This window comes from Nelumbo lutea, chromosome 5 (assembly GCF_056320005.1).
Source record: "Nelumbo lutea isolate HS-2025 chromosome 5, American lotus-T2T, whole genome shotgun sequence".
Lineage (NCBI taxonomy): Eukaryota > Viridiplantae > Streptophyta > Magnoliopsida > Proteales > Nelumbonaceae > Nelumbo > Nelumbo lutea.
Genome location: NC_142688.1, coordinates 19,472,566 through 19,496,174, shown reverse-complemented (window position 1 = coordinate 19,496,174; position 23,609 = coordinate 19,472,566). Strand labels below are relative to the sequence as shown.

The 23,609-nt window shown below is 37.7% G+C and overlaps 2 protein-coding genes across 4 annotated transcripts in view; one reads left to right on the top strand and one right to left on the bottom strand.

Moving 5' to 3' along the window:
- The window catches only part of LOC148850783 (RNA-binding (RRM/RBD/RNP motifs) family protein), a 42,837-nt gene extending 34,965 nt beyond the window's left edge, over nt 1–7,872 (top strand). For all 3 annotated transcript variants that reach the window (XM_088944879.1, XM_088944880.1, XM_088944881.1), the window contains 6 exons: nt 1,604–2,129; nt 2,209–2,422; nt 2,517–2,587; nt 5,102–5,270; nt 5,364–5,493; nt 6,837–7,872. In XM_088944879.1, coding sequence (XP_088801005.1) covers nt 1,604–2,129; nt 2,209–2,422; nt 2,517–2,587; nt 5,102–5,270; nt 5,364–5,493; nt 6,837–7,522 — 1,796 coding nt within the window. In that variant the 3' untranslated portion in view covers nt 7,523–7,872. The remainder of the gene's footprint in view (nt 1–1,603; nt 2,130–2,208; nt 2,423–2,516; nt 2,588–5,101; nt 5,271–5,363; nt 5,494–6,836) is intronic.
- An 8,423-nt stretch (nt 7,873–16,295) lies between these two features.
- Nucleotides 16,296–20,901, bottom strand: LOC148850782 (cytokinin dehydrogenase 5-like). Its single transcript, XM_088942575.1, has 5 exons — nt 19,764–20,901; nt 19,195–19,322; nt 18,552–18,830; nt 17,770–18,032; nt 16,296–17,081 (listed from the first exon to the last, which is right to left on the bottom strand). Exons 1-5 carry the CDS (start codon nt 20,383–20,385, stop codon nt 16,742–16,744), a joined length of 1,632 nt encoding a protein of 543 aa, XP_088798701.1. The 5' UTR covers nt 20,386–20,901; the 3' UTR covers nt 16,296–16,741.
- Nucleotides 20,902–23,609: the final 2,708 nt, after the last annotated feature.

Below are 23,609 nucleotides of genomic sequence, written 5' to 3'. Positions count from 1 at the left end.
ATGGATAAGCTTTTGGTGGAAGCTTATTAACTGATAGTTGTCGGTTGAGTCTTCAAGGGATTACTTTGGATATATACTTGTTTTTTGGTTCAACCCATTGTGGGGTGGAAATGAATTGGTTTTTGTTAGTACAGCTCATAGCTGTCAAAACGCCACTTAGGTAGGTGTGTAGGTGGCAATGTGCCCATGGAGGATGGTTGCCTTGCAAAAGTGCCTAGCTTTTTTTGTACAAGGCGTCGTATTTTGTATATTTTTATTTTCTGAAATTATAATTTAATAAACATTGAGTAATGGCCTTTTTTATTTTCTGAACTTCTGATAATAAAAGACATTGTTAAACTAAATTATTCATTTTTTGGGTTTGATACTAGTTTCTGTTTATTATTTTCTTATTTGTTAAGGTACAATCTACACAAGGTGTATGCTGTCTTGAACCCTTGAAGACTTAAAAAACCTAAACATATAAGCAAGGAAGACTTAAGAAACCTAAACATACAGAAGGTTTCTTCTTCTTCTTGTTCTTCACTTCTTTTCTTCTTTTCCTATGACAAAAATAGGGGTTCAACCCTTATTTTTCTGAGTTTTCTTCTCATTCCTTTTCTTTTCATGAATATGTTGATTATATATATATATTTTGATATGAAGTTTATATTTATTTGATGAAGATTATTGTTAATTACTAGTAAAAGATGCTTGCTGATTGATATTGAACCTTGGAAAATACCATAGGATTTAGGGATAAAAAACACATCACCCAGGTGATCTCATGTTGCTGAGAATGAAACATCTTTTTATTGGTTCTGATAAACAGGTTTTCTACCTATTAAGTACAACAGATTTCATGTTTGGAAAAGCATCTTCAACACAAACACATGTTTATGGGTCAACCATTGTTGGGAAGTGAACAACTGGGATGTGTCAGATAGTCAATATTTCTAGCCAAACAAATACGGTATAGAACATCATTGAGGTCCTTCCTGTAATTGGTAGACAATGGGCATCTTCTTGATGTGCCTTCTACTGCAACGTCATTGCTTCAGATTTGTGTTTTTTTTTTTCCATAATCTTTTTTTTTGTTTTGGTTTGAGATGATCTCATCTTTTTTTTTTTTTGATCAATAACAAGAAACTTTATCAAAGATATGAAACTATGTGAAGCTTAGGTACAAAGGGGAGGTAAAAAGACTTAACTCCCCATCAAAGAGTACAAGGAAAAAATAAAAAATTAGCCCCAAAAATCGAATCCCTATTCACCCCTCGCTTTGCTAACCCACCAGCTAAGGAATTAGCAGTCCTCTTCACCCAGTTGTAATGAACCACCATATATTCTTCTCATTGTTATAACTCCATAATCCGCTGTCTCCCCCTTTTAGCCACCTAATCACCACCTCCGAGTCACCTTCAAGGACCAAACATCTGATGTTCAGCTCCCTTGCTCTTTGGATGCCTTCCAGGGCTGCGAGGATCTCAGCCCTAAGAGAGTCTCCTTCCCCAATTGGGCCTGAAAAAGAGTTGATCTCATCTTCATAGAGATGTAATTGTGCTACTATGAAAATTGTATTTGTTTTTTCAATTTCATTGGAACAAGTTATGTGTGTTTACAGGGGCAGAGAATGATAGACATGATGAGAGTGACAACAGTAGCATTGATATGGAAGGTGATTATGCTGGGAGTGATATGGATTCCCAACAGGTTGATGCAGAAGAAGTCCAAGAAAGATCTGATCACATAGAGAATGAAGTTCACTCTAAAGAACTGGATTTTGATGAGGAGGCAGGCATTGTAAAGAAAGTTCTTAATAATTTGATTACATCTTCTGCCACTGCAACTCTGCCATTTGGTGGAAATTCCAGGTTACCGCAAGGTAATGATGAACACAGCATTGAGACTGCTATTGATGCAAAGAACAAGTTATCCATTCAAGAAAAGAGTTTGGGTGTAGCTTTACCTCCGAAATCTAGCAAAGTTGAGACAGTAGCTCTTGGGCGAGTTGACAGTGAGGATGATTTACAGAGAACAATTTTTATAAGCAACCTCCCATTTGATGTTGATATTGAAGATGTTAAGAAGCGGTTCTCTGCATTTGGGGAAGTGAAGTCCTTTGTCCCCGTTCTTCATCAAGTCACCAAGTATTCATCTTATCAACCTAGCACTTCATTAACTCTTGCGTTTTTAGTTTTTTATTATAACCTTCTTGTGACTGGGCAGGCGACCAAGAGGCACTGGATTTCTTAGGTTTAATACAACATCTGCTGCAGAAGCCGCAGTTTTAGCAGCAAATGCTACATCTGGGTTAGGGATTGTTCTAAATGGCAGACAGCTTACTGTTTTGAAGGCTTTAGACAAGAAATCAGCTCATAAAAAGGAATTAGAGAAGACAAAGAGCGAGGATCATGATCATCGCAACCTTTATCTTGCCAAGGTTATTTGATTCCTTTCCAGGTCATAGTGTAATATAAAGTGCTATATGGTGATGGGTGATTTGATTCCATATAACACTCTTTTATTGTCAACAGGAAGGTCTTATTCTTGAAGGGACATCAGCTGCAGAAGGTGTTTCAGCGAGTGACATGCTAAAACGTCAAATGTAAGTAAATGACATTCAAATTGGAGATTTATGATGCTTTATTGCCTATGATCTTCATTTGATGTGATTAAACCATTTCAAGTGGTTATTCATATGGTGATTTAATACTAATTTAAACTCCCCTGCATGTGATTATTTATTATTTATTCCTTTTCAAAGTCTTTCAACCTGAGCATTTGTTCTTGTTCTTTCTGGGAATTGTATTGAGTGGCAAACATTCTGTTTGTTGAATGATAGTTGCAACTCTAGTTAGGATTGACCATTGGTTATGTCGAATCTGGGTTGGTTCAAAAAGACAACTAACATGACATGATGGCTACTAAGCATCTTCAGCATGCATACTTGACCTGGAGAAACTTAGGGGGTCATTTGATAAACAACTGAATTGGCTGAATGACGTTATTTATCAGTATGGCCTTAGGTGAATAAGCAGTTAAATAGGGAGCCAGCTCTTCAATTGCTGAATGGCATGTCAAGGTGACTATATTTCCTCTAAACATGTCATTATTTGATTATTTTATCCTCTAAAAAGAAACCAATAAGCAGTTAAGTTCAGCCAATTCAGCTGTTATCCCCTTTAGCGAGATTCACATCCACCACATACTAAACCATAAGGATGCATTTGGATCATTACATTTTGGGGGTCGAATGCGTATGCTGAGATGCATATGGAGCAAGGTTCAAAGTATCGTTACGTATCGGCCCGTATCGGCCGATACGTATTGTTCCGGGACCCTTCCGATACACCCCTACAGTGGGTGTGTTGGGGGTCTGACTGGTTCAGGGGATGGAGGGGTCCTAGACCGGCTCCCCTGGATCAGTTTTGAAAAAAAAAAGTAAAAAAAGGTAAAAAAACGAGTATCGAAATGCCTGATACACCCCTACCAGCGTATTGGACGTATCAATATTTTGAACCTTAATATGGAGTGGCAGTCAAGAAACATGTCCAAAAAATGAATATGATGAGATGGATGAGTGGAAAAACTAGAAATGATAGGGTCAGAAATAATGTCATTAGGAAGGAATCTAGGAGTAACTCCAATCAAGATTCAAAGTATTGATACAGTCCAATATGCCGGATGGGGGTATCAGACTTTGTAACAGCACACTTTACATTTAATTTTTTTTTTCAAACCTGTTCATGGGGGTTGGTATAAGGCCTGTCTACCCCCTGAAACACCCATTATTTTGCATATTGGTGACCCACTGATAGGATACGTATCCGATACAGGCCAATACATTGTGAAATTTTAATCCTTGACTCCAATAGGTGATAAATGAGAGAAAGTTCCTCAATCTTTTTCCCCTTTCTTCCACTCTAAATTTTCATTCTGCTTCAAAGAATCAAAGCCATCAAGTTCCTCAATCCTTCCAACAATCTCCTTTTTTTTTGATAATTCCAACAATCTCATTTTTTCTTTCCTCAAAATTTCCAAACTCCTCTTTGTTCCACTCCTTGATTCTAAAGTTCAAACTTTGCAACTTTTTATAGAAGCAGTACCTCTTCCATCTAAGTTCCATGTGGTCCTCCCATCACTTTCTCATTTTTTGAATAAACTCTGGATGAAGTAACCACATGATGTTCTCAAATCTGAAAGGACAAGAGCCTCCTCCCACTCTTTCTTGGGATAGCCTAATGGGGCAGTGATCTGAATCAGGTCTTGGTAAGGCTCTAGCTACCAAACCCCCTACCCTCCTCTCAGTCCTGAGAAAAGAGGAACCTATCTAGTTTACAACAAGTGGGATTCTCTTGGAAATTTGACCAGGTAAACTTTGCTTGTAAGAGAGGTAGTTCCCGCAATTCATAACTTTCCACAAACTCGTTGAATTTCCTTATACTGCCATTATCCTGTGGTTTGGGTTGTTTGTTTCATTTACAAATCTGAACACATTAAAATCTCCACCCAAACACTAAGGACCCTCCCAGATACCCCTGATTGCTGCAAGTTTCTCCCAAAAGCCTTCCGTTTTTCTATAGGACGTTGGGCCATACATATTTGTTAAAACCCATTCCATGAAGATCCATAAATTTAAGCCTGAGCCCTCTTCCACAGCATCAGAAACCTCAGAACCTCCAAGCTAAAGGTTTTTCCTGTGCATTTCCAAATCCCTAGCTGACACGGCAGGATTTAAGTCCTCTATTTCTGTTTTTCTACCATTGCGTTTTCTTGGATAAGGATATTGGCATTTGTTTTATACTTTTTTTGGTGTAATTTCTTTTCTACCTAAGATTCCCAGATAGGGATTCTAGAACAACAAAGAGCGATTTCTGAGAATAAATTGGGAAAAGGTTTTCCGGAATAATATTTGGTGATATGGATTAAAAGCCACAGGCTTTGTAGTTTATTTTGGTTTTTTCTATTGTCAGCAAACTTTGATCATATTTGTAATATATTTTATGAGTTTTATATGTCAAAGTCCAAGAATTTCTGGAATTATATGTGGATCGTTGATGGTCTTTTAAGTTCTTTGGCTTGGTGAAAAAATATAATAAATGAATTATGTTGTCTACAGGTTGTACAAGAAAAAAATGTCCAAGCTAGAATCTCCCAATTTTCATGTTTCAAGGACTAGACTTATTGTATACAATTTGCCAAAGTCTATGACAGAGAAGGAACTTAAAAAGCTCTTTATAGATGCAGTTCTTTCCCGGGCATCCAAACAAAAGCCTGTGATTCGACAGGTTAGCTACTTATAATTATTATAATCATATTACTGTTTGGCGTACACATGATATGGTAGGAATATTTTCCTAACTTAAGTGATGCATGGTCAGATAAAGTTCTTGGAGGATTCAAAGAAAGGCAAGGTGGTTTCAAAGAACTATTCACGAGGGGTGGCTTTTGTTGAGTTTACTGAACATCAACATGCAATAGTGGCTTTAAGAGTTCTTAATAACAATCCTGGTAATATTCTTGCATTGAAGTTTATATTCTTACATTCTCATATGGTACTAATGATTGACAACAATTTTGTAAGATATATTTCTGCTTGGGTTATTACTTTGTTCTGCATCTTCTCACTTTGCTTAGTTTAGGAATTAGGTATGAGAGTAAATGAAAGAATAGCATGGCTGATGCTAGTCATTATGTAATCCAAGAAATGAATTATTGGCCTTAGTGTTAACTTTTGTTTGTTTTATGAAAAAAGGATATCGATTCAACAAGGTTCCACATGAGGATGCACTTTTCTATAGCCAGCTTGAAATCTATTTAACACATAACACCTTATTTACACAGATTCATCTTACATTAATCCAATTATTAAGCTTCCACCCTGCATTGAAGGGTTACACAACGCGGGGGAGGGGGGGGGTAGCCCATGACGACGAGCAGGAGACCTTACCAACCCGCTGGTTGGCACCTTGCAGGTTAGGTGGTATTTTTAACAAATAAGACTTATGATTTATTGGATATCATCCAATATAGTCAATTCTGCTCAGCAAAAAAGACTTGCACATTTATTATTTTGTATTGAAAATACTAAAATAATGCCAGAACATGACACTGAATAATGGATATGACTGGATATGACACTGAACAGAGCAGAATGGCAGAACATGATTCATGTAGCTAACCTGAGACTTGTAAATGGATATTGGAAGACATGATGATTATAATTGCTGAGTGTAGAACTGAAGAAGACGGAAAGAGGAAATGTCCGAATTAACTCAGCGTCTGTAAGCTCACCCTAGGTTGTGGTAATCACTCAAAACTCATGTACAAGGCTGAAAAACTCAAATAAATAAATTCTATTACTGTGTGAATCATCTATTCCATGCACATAATATAGACTTTAGTCCAGCCAAACTTGTATAGCCAAGAATTCATAAAATAGAAATAATTGTTCCTTAGCTTCTGGAAAAGAAAGGAAGCTATGACCAGACATTCAAATTTTGAACATAAACCATCTATGACTGTACTTGAGAGTCTCCTTAGCCGGACAAACAGAAAGTATGTAAAAAGACAAAAGAAAAGAAACTGTTGCTGCAAACACACACACACACACAGAAAATACATAAAACTCAGAAAATCACAAATTTGGATTCTCTACGCCAACAAATAAGCAATGCGAAAATAATGAGATATAAACATCATTCCTATAGTCAATTATAAAAAAAAAACATCATTCCTATAGTCAATTATAAAAAAAAACATCATTCCTGTAGTGTATCTATATTTATTATGCATCCTGATCACTTAAGCATCCTTATGCTGGATTTTCAAAATGTTGTTTCTGCCATTTGCAGAAACTTTTGGTCCTGAGCATCGCCCCATTGTGGAATTTGCTCTTGATAATATCCAAACATTGAAGAAGCGGAGTGCTAAGCTACAGGCTCAGCAGCAGGGTGCAGGTTCTCATCTGGAAGATGTTCATCCAAAGACTGCTTTACAACAGAAAGATACTGGGAAGAAGTTAGGAAAAAGCAAAACTAGAGTTGATGACATACCATCTGAGGTAATAACCAGTAAAGACCATGAAGTGGATAGGGTCCAGAAAACAGGCAACAAAGAAGGATCAGCGGCAAAAAAGCACAAGGGAATTCCAGAAAGTGGGAGAAAAGGTGGGTTGACATCTGAAGAGTCAACTAGGAAGCCGAGCAGGCACCAGAAAATGACCAAACAGAAGGGTGGAAAATTATTTCATGGTGGAGATATGGTTGTTGGTACTGAAGACGAAAAGAAAGCAAAAGTGGAGATAGGTCCAAAGAAGAGGAAGCTACAGGATAGTGTTCATTCAGAAGAAATGATGGATAGGAAAAGCCTGAAGAAGAAAAAGAGCAAGAAAACAGAAGCATCGGATAAAGAACTAGTTGATAAACTTGACATGTTGATCGAACAGTATCGTTCAAAGTTTTCAAAGAGAAGCTCTTCAGACATGACTGGTGGTGAAAAACAAGGCTCCAGGCAAATCAGAAGATGGTTCCAGTCGTAGGTGTTTTCAACCTCTCTTTGTGAATCTTACTTCAAGCATCGGAGAAAGTCTCTGTTGGCTTCCAGCGACTAATTTAAGAGATGGTTGCAAATGTTACGCACGAGGCAGTGTTAATCAGAAAAAAAAGAAGTTTTGCACGAGGCAGTGTTAATCAGAAAAAAAAGAAGTTTTGCACGAGGCAGTGTTAATCAGAAAAAAAAAGATGTTTTTCACGAGGCAGTGTATCTATTTGTAAAAGACCAGTTCTGATCTGTTGGGTAGTGCCCCCCATCCAAATAAGTGAACTTTGGTTATGATCTGTGAGACGTTCTTCAACATTAATAGAATTTCTTCTCTTTTAGTTTCTAAAATATGTCACATCAGTAAAGAAGAAACGTTCTTGAAAATGTTTTTCCTTATAAGATGGTTGAAAAAAAATCAGTTTGATTTAGGAGAAAACCCGTTTCTGAAGCAATCAAAGGATGATTTAGACAAAACAAGCATGTTATCATTTATTCAGTTTAGAAAGCTATCGTGGACTGGTTACATGCAAACTGAAATTCTTTTAGAGCCTCTTTAAAAAGTGCTGCCTCAAGGCTCCTACAGGTTACGCCAATCCACATTCAAATAATGTCAAAGCCTCCTGGAACCAGTAGGAGCCTTGAGGCAGGGCAAGAGGCTCTGCCCCATAGGCAGTCTGTTCCCTTGAGGAATAAGCTATCGTGGCCTTGAGGCAGTCTGTTCCCTTGATGCTACATCTACGTTCTATGTTCAATTTTTACTTGATGGCTGGCAAGATTAGGTTTAGGGATAACTATTTAGGGTCCGTTTGATTTGCTGTTGGAATCGGAATCGGAATTGTCTATTCTTATAGTCTGTATGGTTCAGACAGGAGTGGGAATGAGAATTGGAACCAGCAGGAATGAGAATGGCCATTTCCTCAAATGGGGAATGCCATTCCAGCAGGAATGGGAATGAGATTCCGATTCTGCCCAATCAAACAGTTGGAATCGCCGATTCTGGACCCTTATTCCTGCGAACCAAAAACCGGGCCTTATATATTCTGTATGTTTACAAAACTACTTAAATGTACTATGTAGTTTCAATCAGTCAATACTCCTTTTCTTTAACTTTGTTTTATCGGTTTAATAGAGATGGATATCTAGTTCTCGATACCGATACTAAACACAATATAATATGTATCAATACTTTGAACCTTGGTTATCATGGCTATTAACAGTTGAAACCATTAATATCCTCTAACTCTTGGTATTTTGAGTTTTGGTAACACTTGATACTGATGCAATACACATGGTGATACGTATCGAGATTTTAAACCTTGTTGACAATTAATGGATAGATAGATTCCTGAAGCATTGAATTGGACTGGTCTAAAATGTTCCATAGCCTAAGTAGGGACCGCTAATACCCTAAGTAACAACTTTGACAGTTTGGTTAGACTCCCAAATAAAAACGAAATTCACTGAAACATATAACTAAAGCAACAAGAGAAAAAAAATACATGGCTGAGTTAATTGGACTATTTTATATGGGTGGTGTGAACTAGGGGTGTCAATGGACCGGTTCCAACCCAAAATCAAATTGGACAGATTGGATGGACCAGTAAGACATATTGAATCTGACCAATCCAAACTTAGTGTTCCAATGTATTTGTTGGATTGGATTGGACCTGATCTATCCGTAATAAATTTATATTGGATTGGGGCAGATTAAGCCAATATTTAGTCCATTGATAGAAGATAAGAACATAAGTGTCAATAAATCAGGTTTGAATTGGAACCAATCTAAATTAAAACAAATTTAAATAGATTAAATGGTCCAAACATTGAATTAGACTGGTCTAAGATGATCCATAATATTCGTTGGATTGGATTGAACTGGGTCCATTTGTAGTGGACTCAAATCGGGCTGGACCGGATTGGACCAAATCGACACCAAAATATGAACTGAGGTATATTGTTGAACTTGAGGCTGACTCAACATGTGTCAACCCGAAACCTGGTGTCTTGCGCAGTTGGAGGGACATCTTTTCAGCGTAGAACATTTGCACGTTTTAAATCTAACTTGTCCAAATATGAGATTCAGAAGAAATAGTTGTCATGCTGCGGGTAGGTCTGCTTTTAGTGGATATGCCAAACAAGGAGAGAATTAGAGAAACATTATCATGATATTTATTTCTTGGGTTTTGGGTCCTTGTCTTCTTTTTGATTATTGTTTTTTGTCTTGTCTCTTCAATTTGTGGTTGCAGTAGCCACCACCCCTTGTTTCAGTTTGGAATATCACTCAGTTGAATAGGAGATGGATGAGTGAAAAAAAAAAAGAAACTAAAAATTAACAGGGTTAGAAATAAAGTTATTTATATGAAAGAGAATTGGCTCCGATGGATGTTCAAATAAGAGAAAACAGGTTAAAATGATTTGGTCACTTGTGCAAATGACATTTACAGGTAGGGGTGCTTTACTGAACCTGGGCTCTTTTCCGAAATCAAACTGATACTACCAGTTTTTGCAATTCCCCAAATCAATATATATTTATTTTTCGGTTCGATTTTCTTGATTTAGTTCGATTTTTGATTTTTATTGAATACCCATATATGCAATAGCGGTTTGAAGAAAGGATTGATTGGGAAACTGAAGGGAGGGCAAAAGGCTAGGGGTAAGCCCAAAAGGAAATGAATTGAAGTAGTAAGTAATGGTTTAAGCACTCATACAAATTAACAACGGTTATGTCATTAAAATACAGGATTCATGTGGATGACCCCATATAGTCTTAGATGATGATGAGGATGATTCAGTTAAATTATTGGAAACAACTTGGGTTTTCTGTAACCAGTGGACTAGAATGAGGATTATAATTTGATAAAGTTCATTATTTGGAGATGACAAATAAAGTATTATGAAGAAATAAAAATGGCTCCTAGCTAATTGGGTCAAGTAGGGAACTTCCCTACACGGCCCCACCTATTTCTTTCACATGATTAAATCCTGTGGCTGATCTATATTGTCACTAGATTAGGGACCCGCTTGATTGTCCATTACATACTAAAATGCATTTACCATATAATATGTTAAATTTGTGTACCATACAGTAAATGCAGAAAATAAGTTTTTTCTTAGGAGAGACCATTTTGGATTTTAATTGGTTGCTAAAGTGACATTCAATAATGTGAAGTAAAAAAATAAAAAAATAAAAAAATTGAAGAAAAAACATCATATATATTCCTCTACATTTTTTTGTCCTATTTATATTCAAAATAACTAGAAAAGGAATAAAAAGTCTTTTCTACTTCAATCCATTTGCACCCCTGTCCCATACTCCATCATTTTTCATTACTCATACTTCAATCGATTTGCACTGCTTCCTATCAACAAAGCTTACAATTGCTCCGTCCTTCATTCTAAAATCTAAATATTTGTGGTCTTCATTGTTCTTGAACAGTTGAAAAAGCCAAAAGCCAAAAGCCAATTTAATTTAATTTGATCTCTCTCTCATAATATAATTTCCAATAAGAAGCAAACGTTGGCAGCATTTTCAATGTCAGACTAATGTACCAACGAGTTGTAATTATTATTATTATTATTTTGTTTTTTTGTGCCTTGTATTGGTTTGGGATGAGAGGGTAAGGTTGTGTGCTTCGTTGTTGGGTTTTGCGGCAAGGTCAGCTACGCTCTATTGATTTACCTTCCTTTTGCTAATCGCTAATAAAATTTTTAGGCGGCTCCCCTCTGCATAGACTAAACTTAGGGGAACAAAAAAATAATTCTAATTAATAATCTCTACGAAGTAGCCAAAACTCTTAATTTCTACAATTTGTTATTAGTCAATAAAACAAACAACCTTTGTCCCACTCTTACCCGCTGTTTTAAAAGCATTTAGGCCCTGTTCGGTTTGCGGGAAAAAGGAGAATTATTTTGATTCCAATTGTTTGGTTAGACGGGATTGGAATCTCATTCTCATTTGTGCTAAAATGGTATTCTCCCATCTGAAGGAATGGACATTCCATGCCAATGAAATTCCATTCTTACTGAATTCCCATTTTTGTCTGGATTAAATAAACTATGAGAATAGACATTCCGATTCAGATTCTAAAAAATTCAAATCTGATTCCAACTACAAACCAAACGGACTCTTATTTTCGTCAACCCAACATTTAACATTAAAAATATATTTTATGTTATAATAATGACCGATGACCGGCAGAACCACCACTTTGAACATTTCAGACTGAAACGTTACCATTATTTCTGCCACTGACACAGTGGGTTACTCTTCTATTTTGTTTTGATCGATGCAAATCACAATCAAAACAAACTTTTCATAATGGAAGGGACAAAAGTATACCTCAAACATTTCAGCCTGAACCATTTATGAAGGCATAGGAAATGACCCCATTAGGCCATTAAAGCAGCCAAGGAGCTGGGTCCATTCCTTCTACTACACTGTGGACCCTAATCAGGTGGAGCCTGTAGTCAAAACAAGACAAGGATAGTAGCTAGCTAGGGTCTTTTGTGATGTTCTGGCTTATAACTATGAAAACATCAATCACACTATATATTGCTGTCCCCCCTTTACCCCGGGCCACATAAATTAATAATTTGGGAAAGAAGAGTGAAGTTGCTGCTTGAAACTTTTCGATTAGTAACTTGTATTTTGGTCCCTGAATTTTAAAATGTGATAATTTAATATTCGAATTTTTAAAATGTGCCAATTCAGTACCTTTTGTTAATTAACGTCAATTATGTATATCACATAATAATATAGGCAGTTTAAAAATTTTAAAAATGTTGAAAATTATCCTTTAAATCACTGTTTATCATCTTCTTCCTCAGGAATTAGGATTGAACCAAATCAATGGTGAACAACCTCTGAACCCGCCAGGGTTTCAGCACTTGTCACATTGGTTAGTTGGGGATTTGAGGGGAGTCATTTGGTTTTTCTAGGAGTTGGATCATTACTACTCCCTTGCAAAATTGTACCAAAACCTTATACTTCAGTTTCATCTTCTCGAGGAAGAAGATGATCAACAGTATTTTAGTTTTGAGATGGGCATTTGGATGATTAATAAGAAAATAAGATGATACCCGAAGGACATTTATATCCTTTCACATATCATTTAACAGCAGATACCGGATAGACACATTTTGAAAGTTCGAATACTGGATTATCAAAGTGGCAGTATGCCCAAGGTAGACGAAACTAATCGATAAATTTCCAAAGCAATAAACTTTTGAGTTAAGTCACTTCAGTGTAGCCAATCCAAGCATTAGTCAGTTATAAACATGGTTGATTAACAATAAAAGACAAGTGGCTCCAGAACCAGATCCAGATCCAGATGGGTTAGGCGAATGGTCAAGACACAAGAACCGCCACCCCCTTGACATGGAGTTGGAGGGATATCTTATCAACTTAGCCCACTTGAATCTCCTGCTTCCATTTGTCTAAGTTCTAGATTTGCACGACACAGTTGAGATCCTGGTTTTGACTTTTTTTGCTACTCACTTGGTTGTTTTTTTTCCTGGTGGGATAGGCCAACCAAGGAAGCCACAACATTACATCATGAATGAAAACCACTAGTCACTGTTTGGATTTTCCCCTAAGATTTTGGGAAGATCCGGGTGGTTGGCTATTTTTTGTTTCTATTAGTCAGTTTACTTCATCTCGAATCAATTCTGTTGTTTGTCTCCTCATCTTTCATCTGAATAACGAGAATTTATCATATCCAGCTTAAGTTAATTGCCCAATTATAGATCGTTAACATGTGGACCCCTTTTGTGTGGTAGAAGTAGAGAACTGTGGAACGTTTACATGTGGGCAACTACCAATGTGTATGTGCTTTTTGGATCATCAGACTGAAATGAGAGAAGAAATTTCAATTCTCTCTTGAGACTTGAGAGACTTAAAGCTCAAGTTGGGTCCCTAAGACAAAGTCGTCTCCGACCACACACATGTATGGGCTCTGCAACCGTTTTGATCTTTGTTGTTGTTGTTGTTTGTTGAAATTGATTAATCACCACTCAATTAAAGTCAGCATCAATCTTTCTTTCAGTTTCGGTGCCTTCAAAAGTCACTAACTAGGTAATCGACCATAACAACAAGTGTGGAAATTAAGAGGAGAAAGCTTGGCTACCTAAAGTTGGCAACAAATCACAGGGAGGCTTTTGGGGGTCCAATCTTCCTTTTCACAACAGTTTCCGTTGCATATCCCCAGGAATTTTAATATATATTTCTAATCATATTCCAACACGATAGAGAGAGAGAGAGAGAGTACGTTAAAGATGTTACATGGTCTATTTACTTTGTTTTATTTTTATTATTTGCTTTATGGTGAAACTGGGGCCATTACTTTATTAAGTTAATAGTATAATGTTGAACTGGAAAGTGTGAGAATGTGAATTTGAGTATGATATCCGTCACTTGGTGCAAAAAAACGTCAAAGATTATGATCGTATCCAATCTACCATATATACAAAACAAAGTATCAGATCTATCTCCACTTGAAAAGAGCTCACCCAAAATTTACCTTTCATTTTTTGGGTCAGCACTGGCAGGGTCTACCTGGAATGGGATCAATACCACGTCAGACTCCATATTCACCGTATTCCCCACATTCTATAATCTTTAAATATTCCCTAAATACGTACGTCTTGAGGCCCACCTTTAGGCTTCAGCCATCCAGAGATAGGAAGAGTTATTCCTGATAACCCAAAATCCAGATTCAAATCTTTGTACAAAATATTCCCATCGGCCACCGGACGAAAATAAAATCCGGGTCTTGTTAAAAGTTCAAGCCTAGCTATCAATTTGACTCGAACCATATTCCAGTTAATATTAGCCATGTGGCTGCGGTATCAGCCAATAGGAAGAGGATTGTATCGGGTCATAGGCTACCAGCCAGCATGCCAGAATCGGGATTTCCTTTTCACACAATGCATCTAATACCAACTTCACAGAACATCCCATCCAGTATTGATAACATTTCCCCGTGAATACTAATAATATACAAGTATGAGAGATATTTCTAATGGATTTGATCGAATTTGGATCACTTCATTTCGGATCGGATCAAATAATAGCATTCTATTAAAAATTGGATCGGATTCAAATCACCCCTATCCGATCTATTTTATATATATATATATATATATATATATATATATATTATTTATATTATATTTTTGTAAAATTTTTATACTATTTAGTTTTTATAAAAATGTATATATATGATGAAAATAATAAAAAATAGTTGTATTTTTTTTCTTTATTTAAATTGGTACATTTTATTTTTCTTTTAAAAATTTATTAATTCTTAAAGAAAACAAATTAAATTGGATCAGATTCGAATATCCAACTTCTCGATCAAATTCAAATTCAGATCCATATCTATTAGATCTAATTAGATCTTTGAATTTACAATTAACAATGTCGAATCAAATTCAAATATACCCTAATTTAAATACGATTCAATCTGTTTGCATCCTTAGGTCCATGTCATCACAAAAATAAACCCACCAAAGTAATGGGTCGGGTGAACATTCAGAATCTTCATTCCACACTCTTAATCCATTATAGGAGAAGGTTTTTGATTCATTGTTACACTACATGTCGATGTTACGGTTGAGAATTGAGATAAGCCATGATGATGCCTATGAATCGGAATCTGTTGCATGGGATTCAACGGTTTAGAACATATGTCAAAGTCCTACTTTTTATTTTATTTTATTTTTTACTTAGATGTTAGTAGACCTAGCAAAAAGTTGACCCAACCCACGAACCTGACCCAACCCAACCCGGAAAAATAGGGTTAGGGTCTCATGTTTAGCTACCTGAATGTGAGAATGATCCGACCCAGAAAAAATTGGCTTGGGTTGGGTCGAGTCATGGGTCAACCTGTTGACCCGATTGTCAAGTTTAATTGATACTATTTATGCATTGTTAGAAGTTTCCACTCTTTAACTTTTTCTATTTAGTCTTTAATCTTTATTGTTTACTCTTTAAATTGTTAAATATTCAAGTTTTTTATTTTATATTTGAAAATTTAAGATTAATTCCTTTAATTTTGACATTTTTTATGTAGTTTTTCTTTATTCTTTTTTTAAATTTCAATTATTTTTTGGATGACCCAAATTGATCTATGAGTCTACCATAACCCAAAGGATCTAGGGTCTATCATTTGATACCCAACCCCAAATTAAACCTGACCCAAAGTCAACCCAAAAGGTGTTGACCCAACCCGAACTCGACCCACCCAACCCAATTGCCAGTTCTACACGTTAGATAATATGTAATGCCTGTAAAGGTTGTTGATTCTTTTGGGCGGCATACCCTTTTTTCTGGCTATTCCATGTTTTTGCTGTAAATCGAAGGGATAGGATTTGTTGGCCGGTGCAATTATTTGGATATCGGTCCCATACATCAAGGGATCTAACGACATCAAAAGTGTTCTGATTGGTGTACATTTGTGCCACGTGTACCAAGGTATTCCTGTGATTGATTCACATTTTGCTGTCCCCCAACCCTTCAGTTTTGTAAAAGATGCGTGCTTATCTTAATACCAAGCAGCAAAATGCACCTTATCCCGAATGAACACGTCACCAGTCTAACCGCGATAGGACCCACCACCACCACCACGCAAGGCTTCCATCAGAGGAAAAGGTTTCGGTTCGGTACAATCGCTTTTAACGGTGGATGATGAATCCACGCCTCCTTATCTTTATCAACTTTTTTGAATGCTCAAAATTCACCGTGAAAAGGTGATTGTACCTACTACAATTCATTTAATAGGAACAAAGGTAAAAAGTAGTACTGATTGATGGATTAGCGGAACAAATAAAAAAACGTAATTACAGCAGTAAAATTGGCAGAGCCAATTACATGGAGAACGTGAAAGAAAGAAATACGTAACGTAACGTAACGTAAGACAGTAGTAAAATCGGGTATCCGGATGATGGGATGACTGAAGTGGGAGCAGCTCAGCTGTGAAAAGACAAGATTCGGAGGCAACGGTCGGGTTGTCCGGGATCACGGCTGCTGCACAGCTGCCGCACATGAGATATGAAGGACAAGATATGGGCCCCACGAATCTCTCGTCACTCAGCCGTTAGATATTTAATGCCCTTGGAGTCCTCGACAATAACTGCTCAACTATCACACCATAACACCATCCCAACCCATACAAATATTTTGTTTGTTGTTAGCTGGCGCTGTGACGTGGTCACCCATTCACCAAGATGAGGATGACGTGGAAGAGGTGAAGGCAGGTTGAAATATACGTTGGCCCGTTGCTAGAATGCGCTTGGGGTCGAACTCCATCTTCCGCTTGACAAATAAATCCCACTTCTCTCCGAAGTGGGCCTTCCATTCCTCTTGTGTGCTGTGATTGGGCAGGTAATGCTTCACTTTGATCCCCGCCTCGTTGCAGAATCTGAGAATCTGACGGTTCTGGTTGCTCAAGTACTCCATCGTTTGTGTTTCTTCCCCGGAATCCAGTGCCGATCGAAGCAGTCCTACAAGGTAAAATATGTCCTCGTCTGGAGTTACCACCGAGCTCCGATGGTCCCATCTGCATCATAGCAACAAAAAGACTTGGTGTTTTACTTCCAAGAAGTTGGAAATTTGGAATCTGATGAGTGACTCATGGAGTTTTACGTGGGGGCCCAGTTTGTCCGGTCTTGATTAAACTTGTTATCTATGAAGGCTTAATAAAATTGAAAGGTACTTAAAGGGTTTGTGTTTTTATTTGGGCGTCTAACACTAACACACATGTAGGTACAGAGTGATAAAGAACCAAGCAGTGGTCCTACACTTGGAAGATCTCGTAAGTCAGCCCAATCGAATGATCTCAGCCGTCAGACACAGTGATAAACGATAACAGTTTCAAAGGTTATGGTTTGTCATCATCGAATCCGGATGACCTTGGGCATCTGAGAATATGAGACACGTGTACGGTAGATGAACTTTACCATTCTTGGTAAAAAAGAATAGGTTCCAATTTCTTATTTCCTAATAGGGCGGTACAGACAATCTCCCAAAGGACATTTTTGTTCTTTAACGGCTCATCATTTGACGTACGGGTCGTCTTTTCCAATGAGCGCGCTCTCATTGGTTGCATCCTACGTGTTACAGATTGGATGAATCAAAGCTAACTATAAGTAATTTTGCAGCCAAACGATTGACTCGTCCATGCATTGTATACGCTATACAAGATTTTACAGAAAAGAGGAGATCCAGCACCAGAACGAGGAACTTACTTGTTTTTGTTCATGGGGTAGATGAGAATGGGCCCACTTGTTTTGTTTCCCAGAATACCCTTGAAGACACCACGGTCAAAATCGGCAATTCGGGACTTGGGAACAAATAGATTTAGCCATGGATGGGGAACATCCCACAGACCCTTGGACCGGAGCTTTAACTCGGCCTTGTGAACCCGGTCCAAGAAATCCAGATAAGGAATATCTGTAGTGAAGATCGTTGTCGGTATAAAATCCAACTTCTTTAGCAGAGCCCCGACTTCCTGCAATTTAGTGATCCAAATTCGAAACCAAATTAGTTACACTCTAGTAATCTTGATTATTTAATTAACAAGTTAATCAATAAACTAAGCGGCGAGAGAGCGAGCAGAAAAAGGTTGTTTTTGTCAGGATAACTAGGATTAGGATTTGGATTTGTTTAAAACTTAAAAAGCATTTAGTTAGCTAGGGAAAATCATTTGGTGGTTGGACGGCTGAGATTTGGTTAAGTAAATATTAAAGAATAGATTACAGAAGATCTTTGCATGTTGCGATGTGGAAGTGTTATTGATATTTGTGGTAAATGTTAGTAATGGTGTAGAAGAATGGACAGACACAACACAAGGGAATAATCTGACCCTTTAAAAATTAAAATATTAGGGGCAACGCAGCATGAAGAGACAAAAGGAATAAGCTATTTAATTGTTCTGGTTTATTCCTGCAGACGTAGCTAGCTAGCTAGCCTAGGAATGATCAAGGTATGCGTGCATGGTGGTTTTGATTTAGGATTAGGAGTATTATACCTGATCGACGGTATCGGCAGTAGATTCATCGTAATTCTTTGTGACCTCCAAGCAGTACAAGACACCACCATTAGCGGCACCAAGAGAGCTGATCTTGACGGGGTTACGAGGGGAGAAGAAGGAGGATCTCCAGTTATTGATGAGCCCTTCATCTACAATAACAAAACCTTCGACATAGTCGAACCTATCAGTTGAAGGGTGCCCATGCAGAGAGATGAGGTACTCCTGGTCCTTTGTGAAAGCTGAGAAATTGGAGTACAGTACCCGAATCCACCATACCTACACACCCCACAGGCCACAACAAGTTAAAACGGGCACAGGAAAATGAGAAAAACGAGACTACGTACGTTGGAATGGAACGTGAGACACGTCACAACACTGCCAGCCTTCACACAGCCGTTTTTGAATGGGTTCAGAGGTTCAAATGGACCCAACTCAGCAACTCTAATTGCGTCCTTTGGCTGCTTCTTAAGTTGGCTTGCTCGTAATTAATGCCTAAAAAGTATTATGGGGGCTTCGGTCGGCCTAACCACAACGAGATGCGCGTCCCTACTCCCCGCCCAACAGAAGAAAACAAGCTCTCCTTTCTGGACTTTATAAAGGGAAAGAGATCTAGAGAGGGAGAGAGAGAAGGAGAGGGTACCCTTTGTGGAGCCGGTTCTAGAGCAATTCTGGCCCTAGTTATGATGCCAAACTGTCCTAAGCCACCAAGAACCGCATGGAATAGTTCTGAATTCTGTTCATTTGAACATGTTACCACCTCTCCCTTCCCTGTAACAGAAACATGGATAAACATAGTGAGGTCCCAACAATGGAGGAGAGATAGGGAGAAATATGAATATTATATAAAAGTTATTAATTAAGAAATTAAAGAGGTATATTGCATAAAAAGTGTAAAAAAAGCCCCATATGAAAATATATCCAAAAAAGGGCCATAAAATTAAGAAAACGATGAAAAAGCAAAAGTGAGTATTGAAAAGATTAAAGTTGGATAAGCGATACTAGAGGGGTCATGTGAAAATAATCAAAGCTGGGTATGTGAGAAAAAAAAAAAAAAAAAACAAATAATACTAGCATATATGATAAGAAAGTTAGCTAGAGATGGAAATCTAAAGAAGCCAAAATGTAATTAATTAATAGAATGAAACTCTTTAGTCATTTGTTTCCATGAGAGAGAGCATGGGAGCTGGAAGGTAGAGGTGTGATTAAAACCTGTAACAACGTCGAGTTCATAGACATTGGTAATCTGAGGGCCGTGGTTGAAAGCTTGACCGCTAATGCCAGCATTAGAAAGGGTTCCGCCCACAGACAGATACAAGTAATCGGTCCAGGACCGTGGTGCAAGTCCGTATTCGAGAGTTGAGTTCAATACATCTATCCATAGCTCCCCACCCCAGACGTCCATGTAGCTGCAGCTGGGCTTGTCTCCCAAAAGGAGAGTAGGGCGAGCTGCTGGGTTTCCCTGCAGACTGATCCGGTTTCGCTTGGATGTGGAGCTGCTCATGGCAATCACAACCCCATCGGTTGCATGGGCCTGGCCGTTGATGGAATGCCCGTGTCCTCTGGCCGAGACAGTGAAGCCCTGAGCCGACTGGTAAGCGGTGCGAACCAACCCGGCGATGTCGTCAGCCGAGGCCGGGTGTAATACGGCTAACGGCTTAACTCGGGTCATTCTACCGAAATCAAGGGAGACGGTTTCCACGTCGGCGGCGTCGACGCTAAGCTGGCCGTCGAAACCCAGGCCGAGGAGGCCGTTGGGGTCCACCGTTAATCCGACGGTGGAGAGTAAATGATAGATGACGAATGATAGAATGAGAGGCTTGGTGGTAGGCATATCTGTGCTGTCAGTGTGTTGGGCTTTTAATTTATAGAAGAGAAGCGGGGGGTAGCCGACTAGCCGTGGCCCGTCCCGTGGTGGCGTGGTGGAGGAGGACTGGAGGATAGGAATATAGGATAGCAAAAACTACGAGTGCAACCCGGTGAAGCGAAGGAATGAGTGAGCGAGGGGATGGATCTACTGGGCTGGGCTGGGTCTGGCTGAAACTTCGGGGATGATGGATGGATATGGAACAAAATCTTGTGCAGCAGCGTGGGGAGCCGTGGTGCTAACGTAAGCCGGATTGCGCTTTAAAGATTTTCTACGCAACAAGCACAGATTCGCGCTCTTTCTCTCTCCATCTCATTCTCATACTCGCTTTATTACAATGTTTGCAGCAGGGCGAAGAACGAAGTGAATATTTATATATATATATATAGAGAGAGAGAGAGAGAAATAAGGAGTAAGGAGGGAACTGGGGTGGGAAGGGCTGGCGGGCTGCTATCTTTCTCTATCTCCGTTTCTCTCTGTGTCAAGGGTTTAAGATACAGGTCATCAATTTATAGGACAAGAACGGGAGGCATGATGACACGTGGAGCCCTGCGTTGTAAAATGATGGGACGACACGTGTGAAGAGAAAGAGTGGAGATGAAGGTGGTACAGAGTGGGGACCACCAGGGGGATACGGAGGATCTGTGTGGGGACGAGGGCTTGTGAACGTTCACGTGGGTGCAGAGAAGGCGACGGTGTTTGGGCAGAAGCCCAACCAATGCACTATGCACTGCAGACTCCTCCATTCACTTTTATTTCTCTCATGGTCATGGTCATGGATCAGCAACTCAGCCCGTGCCCGTCATCGCTTAATTATCAGCTCCAATTCTACTTAATCATTTAATTTTCTTTAACCTATGAATTAATTATAAGGGATTAATTAGGGATATATTCTAATATTCATATTTCGGTGGTGGTACGATTATTGGTGATCATTTATGATCCATCTTACCCAGATCCGGGCTATGTATATTTGTTGTGGTATAAACATTTTACTAAATAGTATGTATGTGGCATATATTATTATATAGAGAATAACTTTTTAAATATGTTTTTTATGTAATTATGAATATCAAATTAAATTTTAATTTATATGGACCAACCCGGATGTCCAGCCCGGCACCTGGTCAGGCCTTAATACTGTTGATGCCCTATAAAACCCTGGTCCATGATAATATATAGATCCATGCATGGTTCACGCGTAGAAGTTGTTTCCATTTTTTAAAGAAGAAGATCATTTCATTTGCATGTGTTCGATGTGCCAACGCCCCTGAAGAGGATGCTGCTGCATGCCGAGCAGCTGAGTGAGGTGATAAAGCAACTTGGCAATTTAAGACCCAAAGCAGACTAACTGATTAGCGTCACTAGTTCAAACTTGGGTTTCTTCTGAAAACAAACAAAGGAAAAGCCAAATTTTCAAACAGGCTTTTGCAGTAAATTTGCTTAATTACAGTTTCTTTAATTAATAAATTTGTCAAAAACAAAAGCAACAAGGGTAAAGTAAAAGTGCAAAACCTTTCCCCTTCCCCAGCAGCTTTGGTGGGTGCGGGTGACCTACGTTTCTTGAACTCGAAACTGACTGGAGCTGGACCCACCTGCGCTCTAAGGTTTTGGACCCTAAAACTGTTTTTATATGGTGGAGAGATTCTTTCTGTTTAGTGCAGCTAATAAATGAATCCATGTAACTTTTTTTTTTTTTTTTTTTACATTTCTGAAGTTGTGGATCACTCACTACAAGAATATAGAGGTTTTTAGCAACCAGAAAAACCATAGTTAAAAGTCTAAATTTTGTCGTTCAAATCTTTTAACGATGAGAGTATATACCGTCACCACTTGCCGTTAAAAACCTAAGTGACGAGTTGAAAATTTCGACCGCTAAAACTTATTAATGCCAAAGATTCCACCTGTTGTCAAAAATATCACAATAACTATAAACAAATCTCGTCACTATTAATTCAAAATTATTAACGACGGTTCATGTTGTCCCTACTAAATACATCATAACGACTAAAAATATTATCACTAATAAGTTTAAAACTAATAATAACCAATGCATACCGTCGCTATTGATTTTATTTACAGCCAATGCATGTCGTCGCTATTGATTTCATTTTTAATCCAAATAACAATAATGACCACTTTATACCATCATCGATTAAATGAATCCATTAAGACAATACATAACCAATATATTAAATTAATAGTTGAAATTCCTTACATTTCATTGTGATATTAAATAACCATATACTTTACCCAAATAAGTTCAAAATTAGTAAAATGAAAATCAATAATAATTATATTAATAAAATAAAATTTCATTAATAATCATAACAAGAAGATTCACTTAATACAAATTTCTAATAAACAAATCTCCATCATCTCAACAAGTACAATATGTTGTTATTAAATTAACTTGAACTCATAATTCATATGCTATCTAGAAAAAGAAACTTTGTTGTGTTCTTCAAAATGGATAGATGGATGAAATAATCTTCTTGGTTTAAGCGCTTCATCTTCAATTACCTGCACAAAGGAGAAATAAACAACATACATATTAGGAAAGCAATTCTAAAAATGCAAAAAAAAAAAAAGTAAATAAATAAATAGATAAATAAAACCAAGGGCATCAAATGTAATTATTGCCAATTGTTCTGACCATTAAACTCCATGCCTTCATGTCTACTTAGTGTATGTACAAGTTCAAAAACAAAAAATTAGAATTGATCATATACCTTTAGGTTGTATCAAATCCAACATTTGCTTCAACAAACCAATTCCTCAAATCCCCCACATAAAGTATCATGTACACAAACTATATGCAAGACGAGAAGAAAACAAAGTTAGTAATGAGAAAAAATTCAACACATTCTGTGTCTATACACTTCAATAAAGAAAACCTAATTTATTTACTTATTTACCTAAATTATAAATCCCATGTTATTTACTTAAAAGAGAGCTAAGTCACAACCTTAAATTCTATAGGCTCATAAATCAAAGGTCAACCAATTTAATTCCCATCAAATCCATTGCTTGATCTACTCTACATTGTTATTAATTCACAACCTTTAGAGAGATGTCATCTGATGCTAGAAAGTAGGGTGTTATTCTCTAGGAACCACTCTTTATTCTTTTTGTCAATAACTTCAAGAAACATCAAATTTCTATATTTTATGAAATCCTATTCTCAAAAG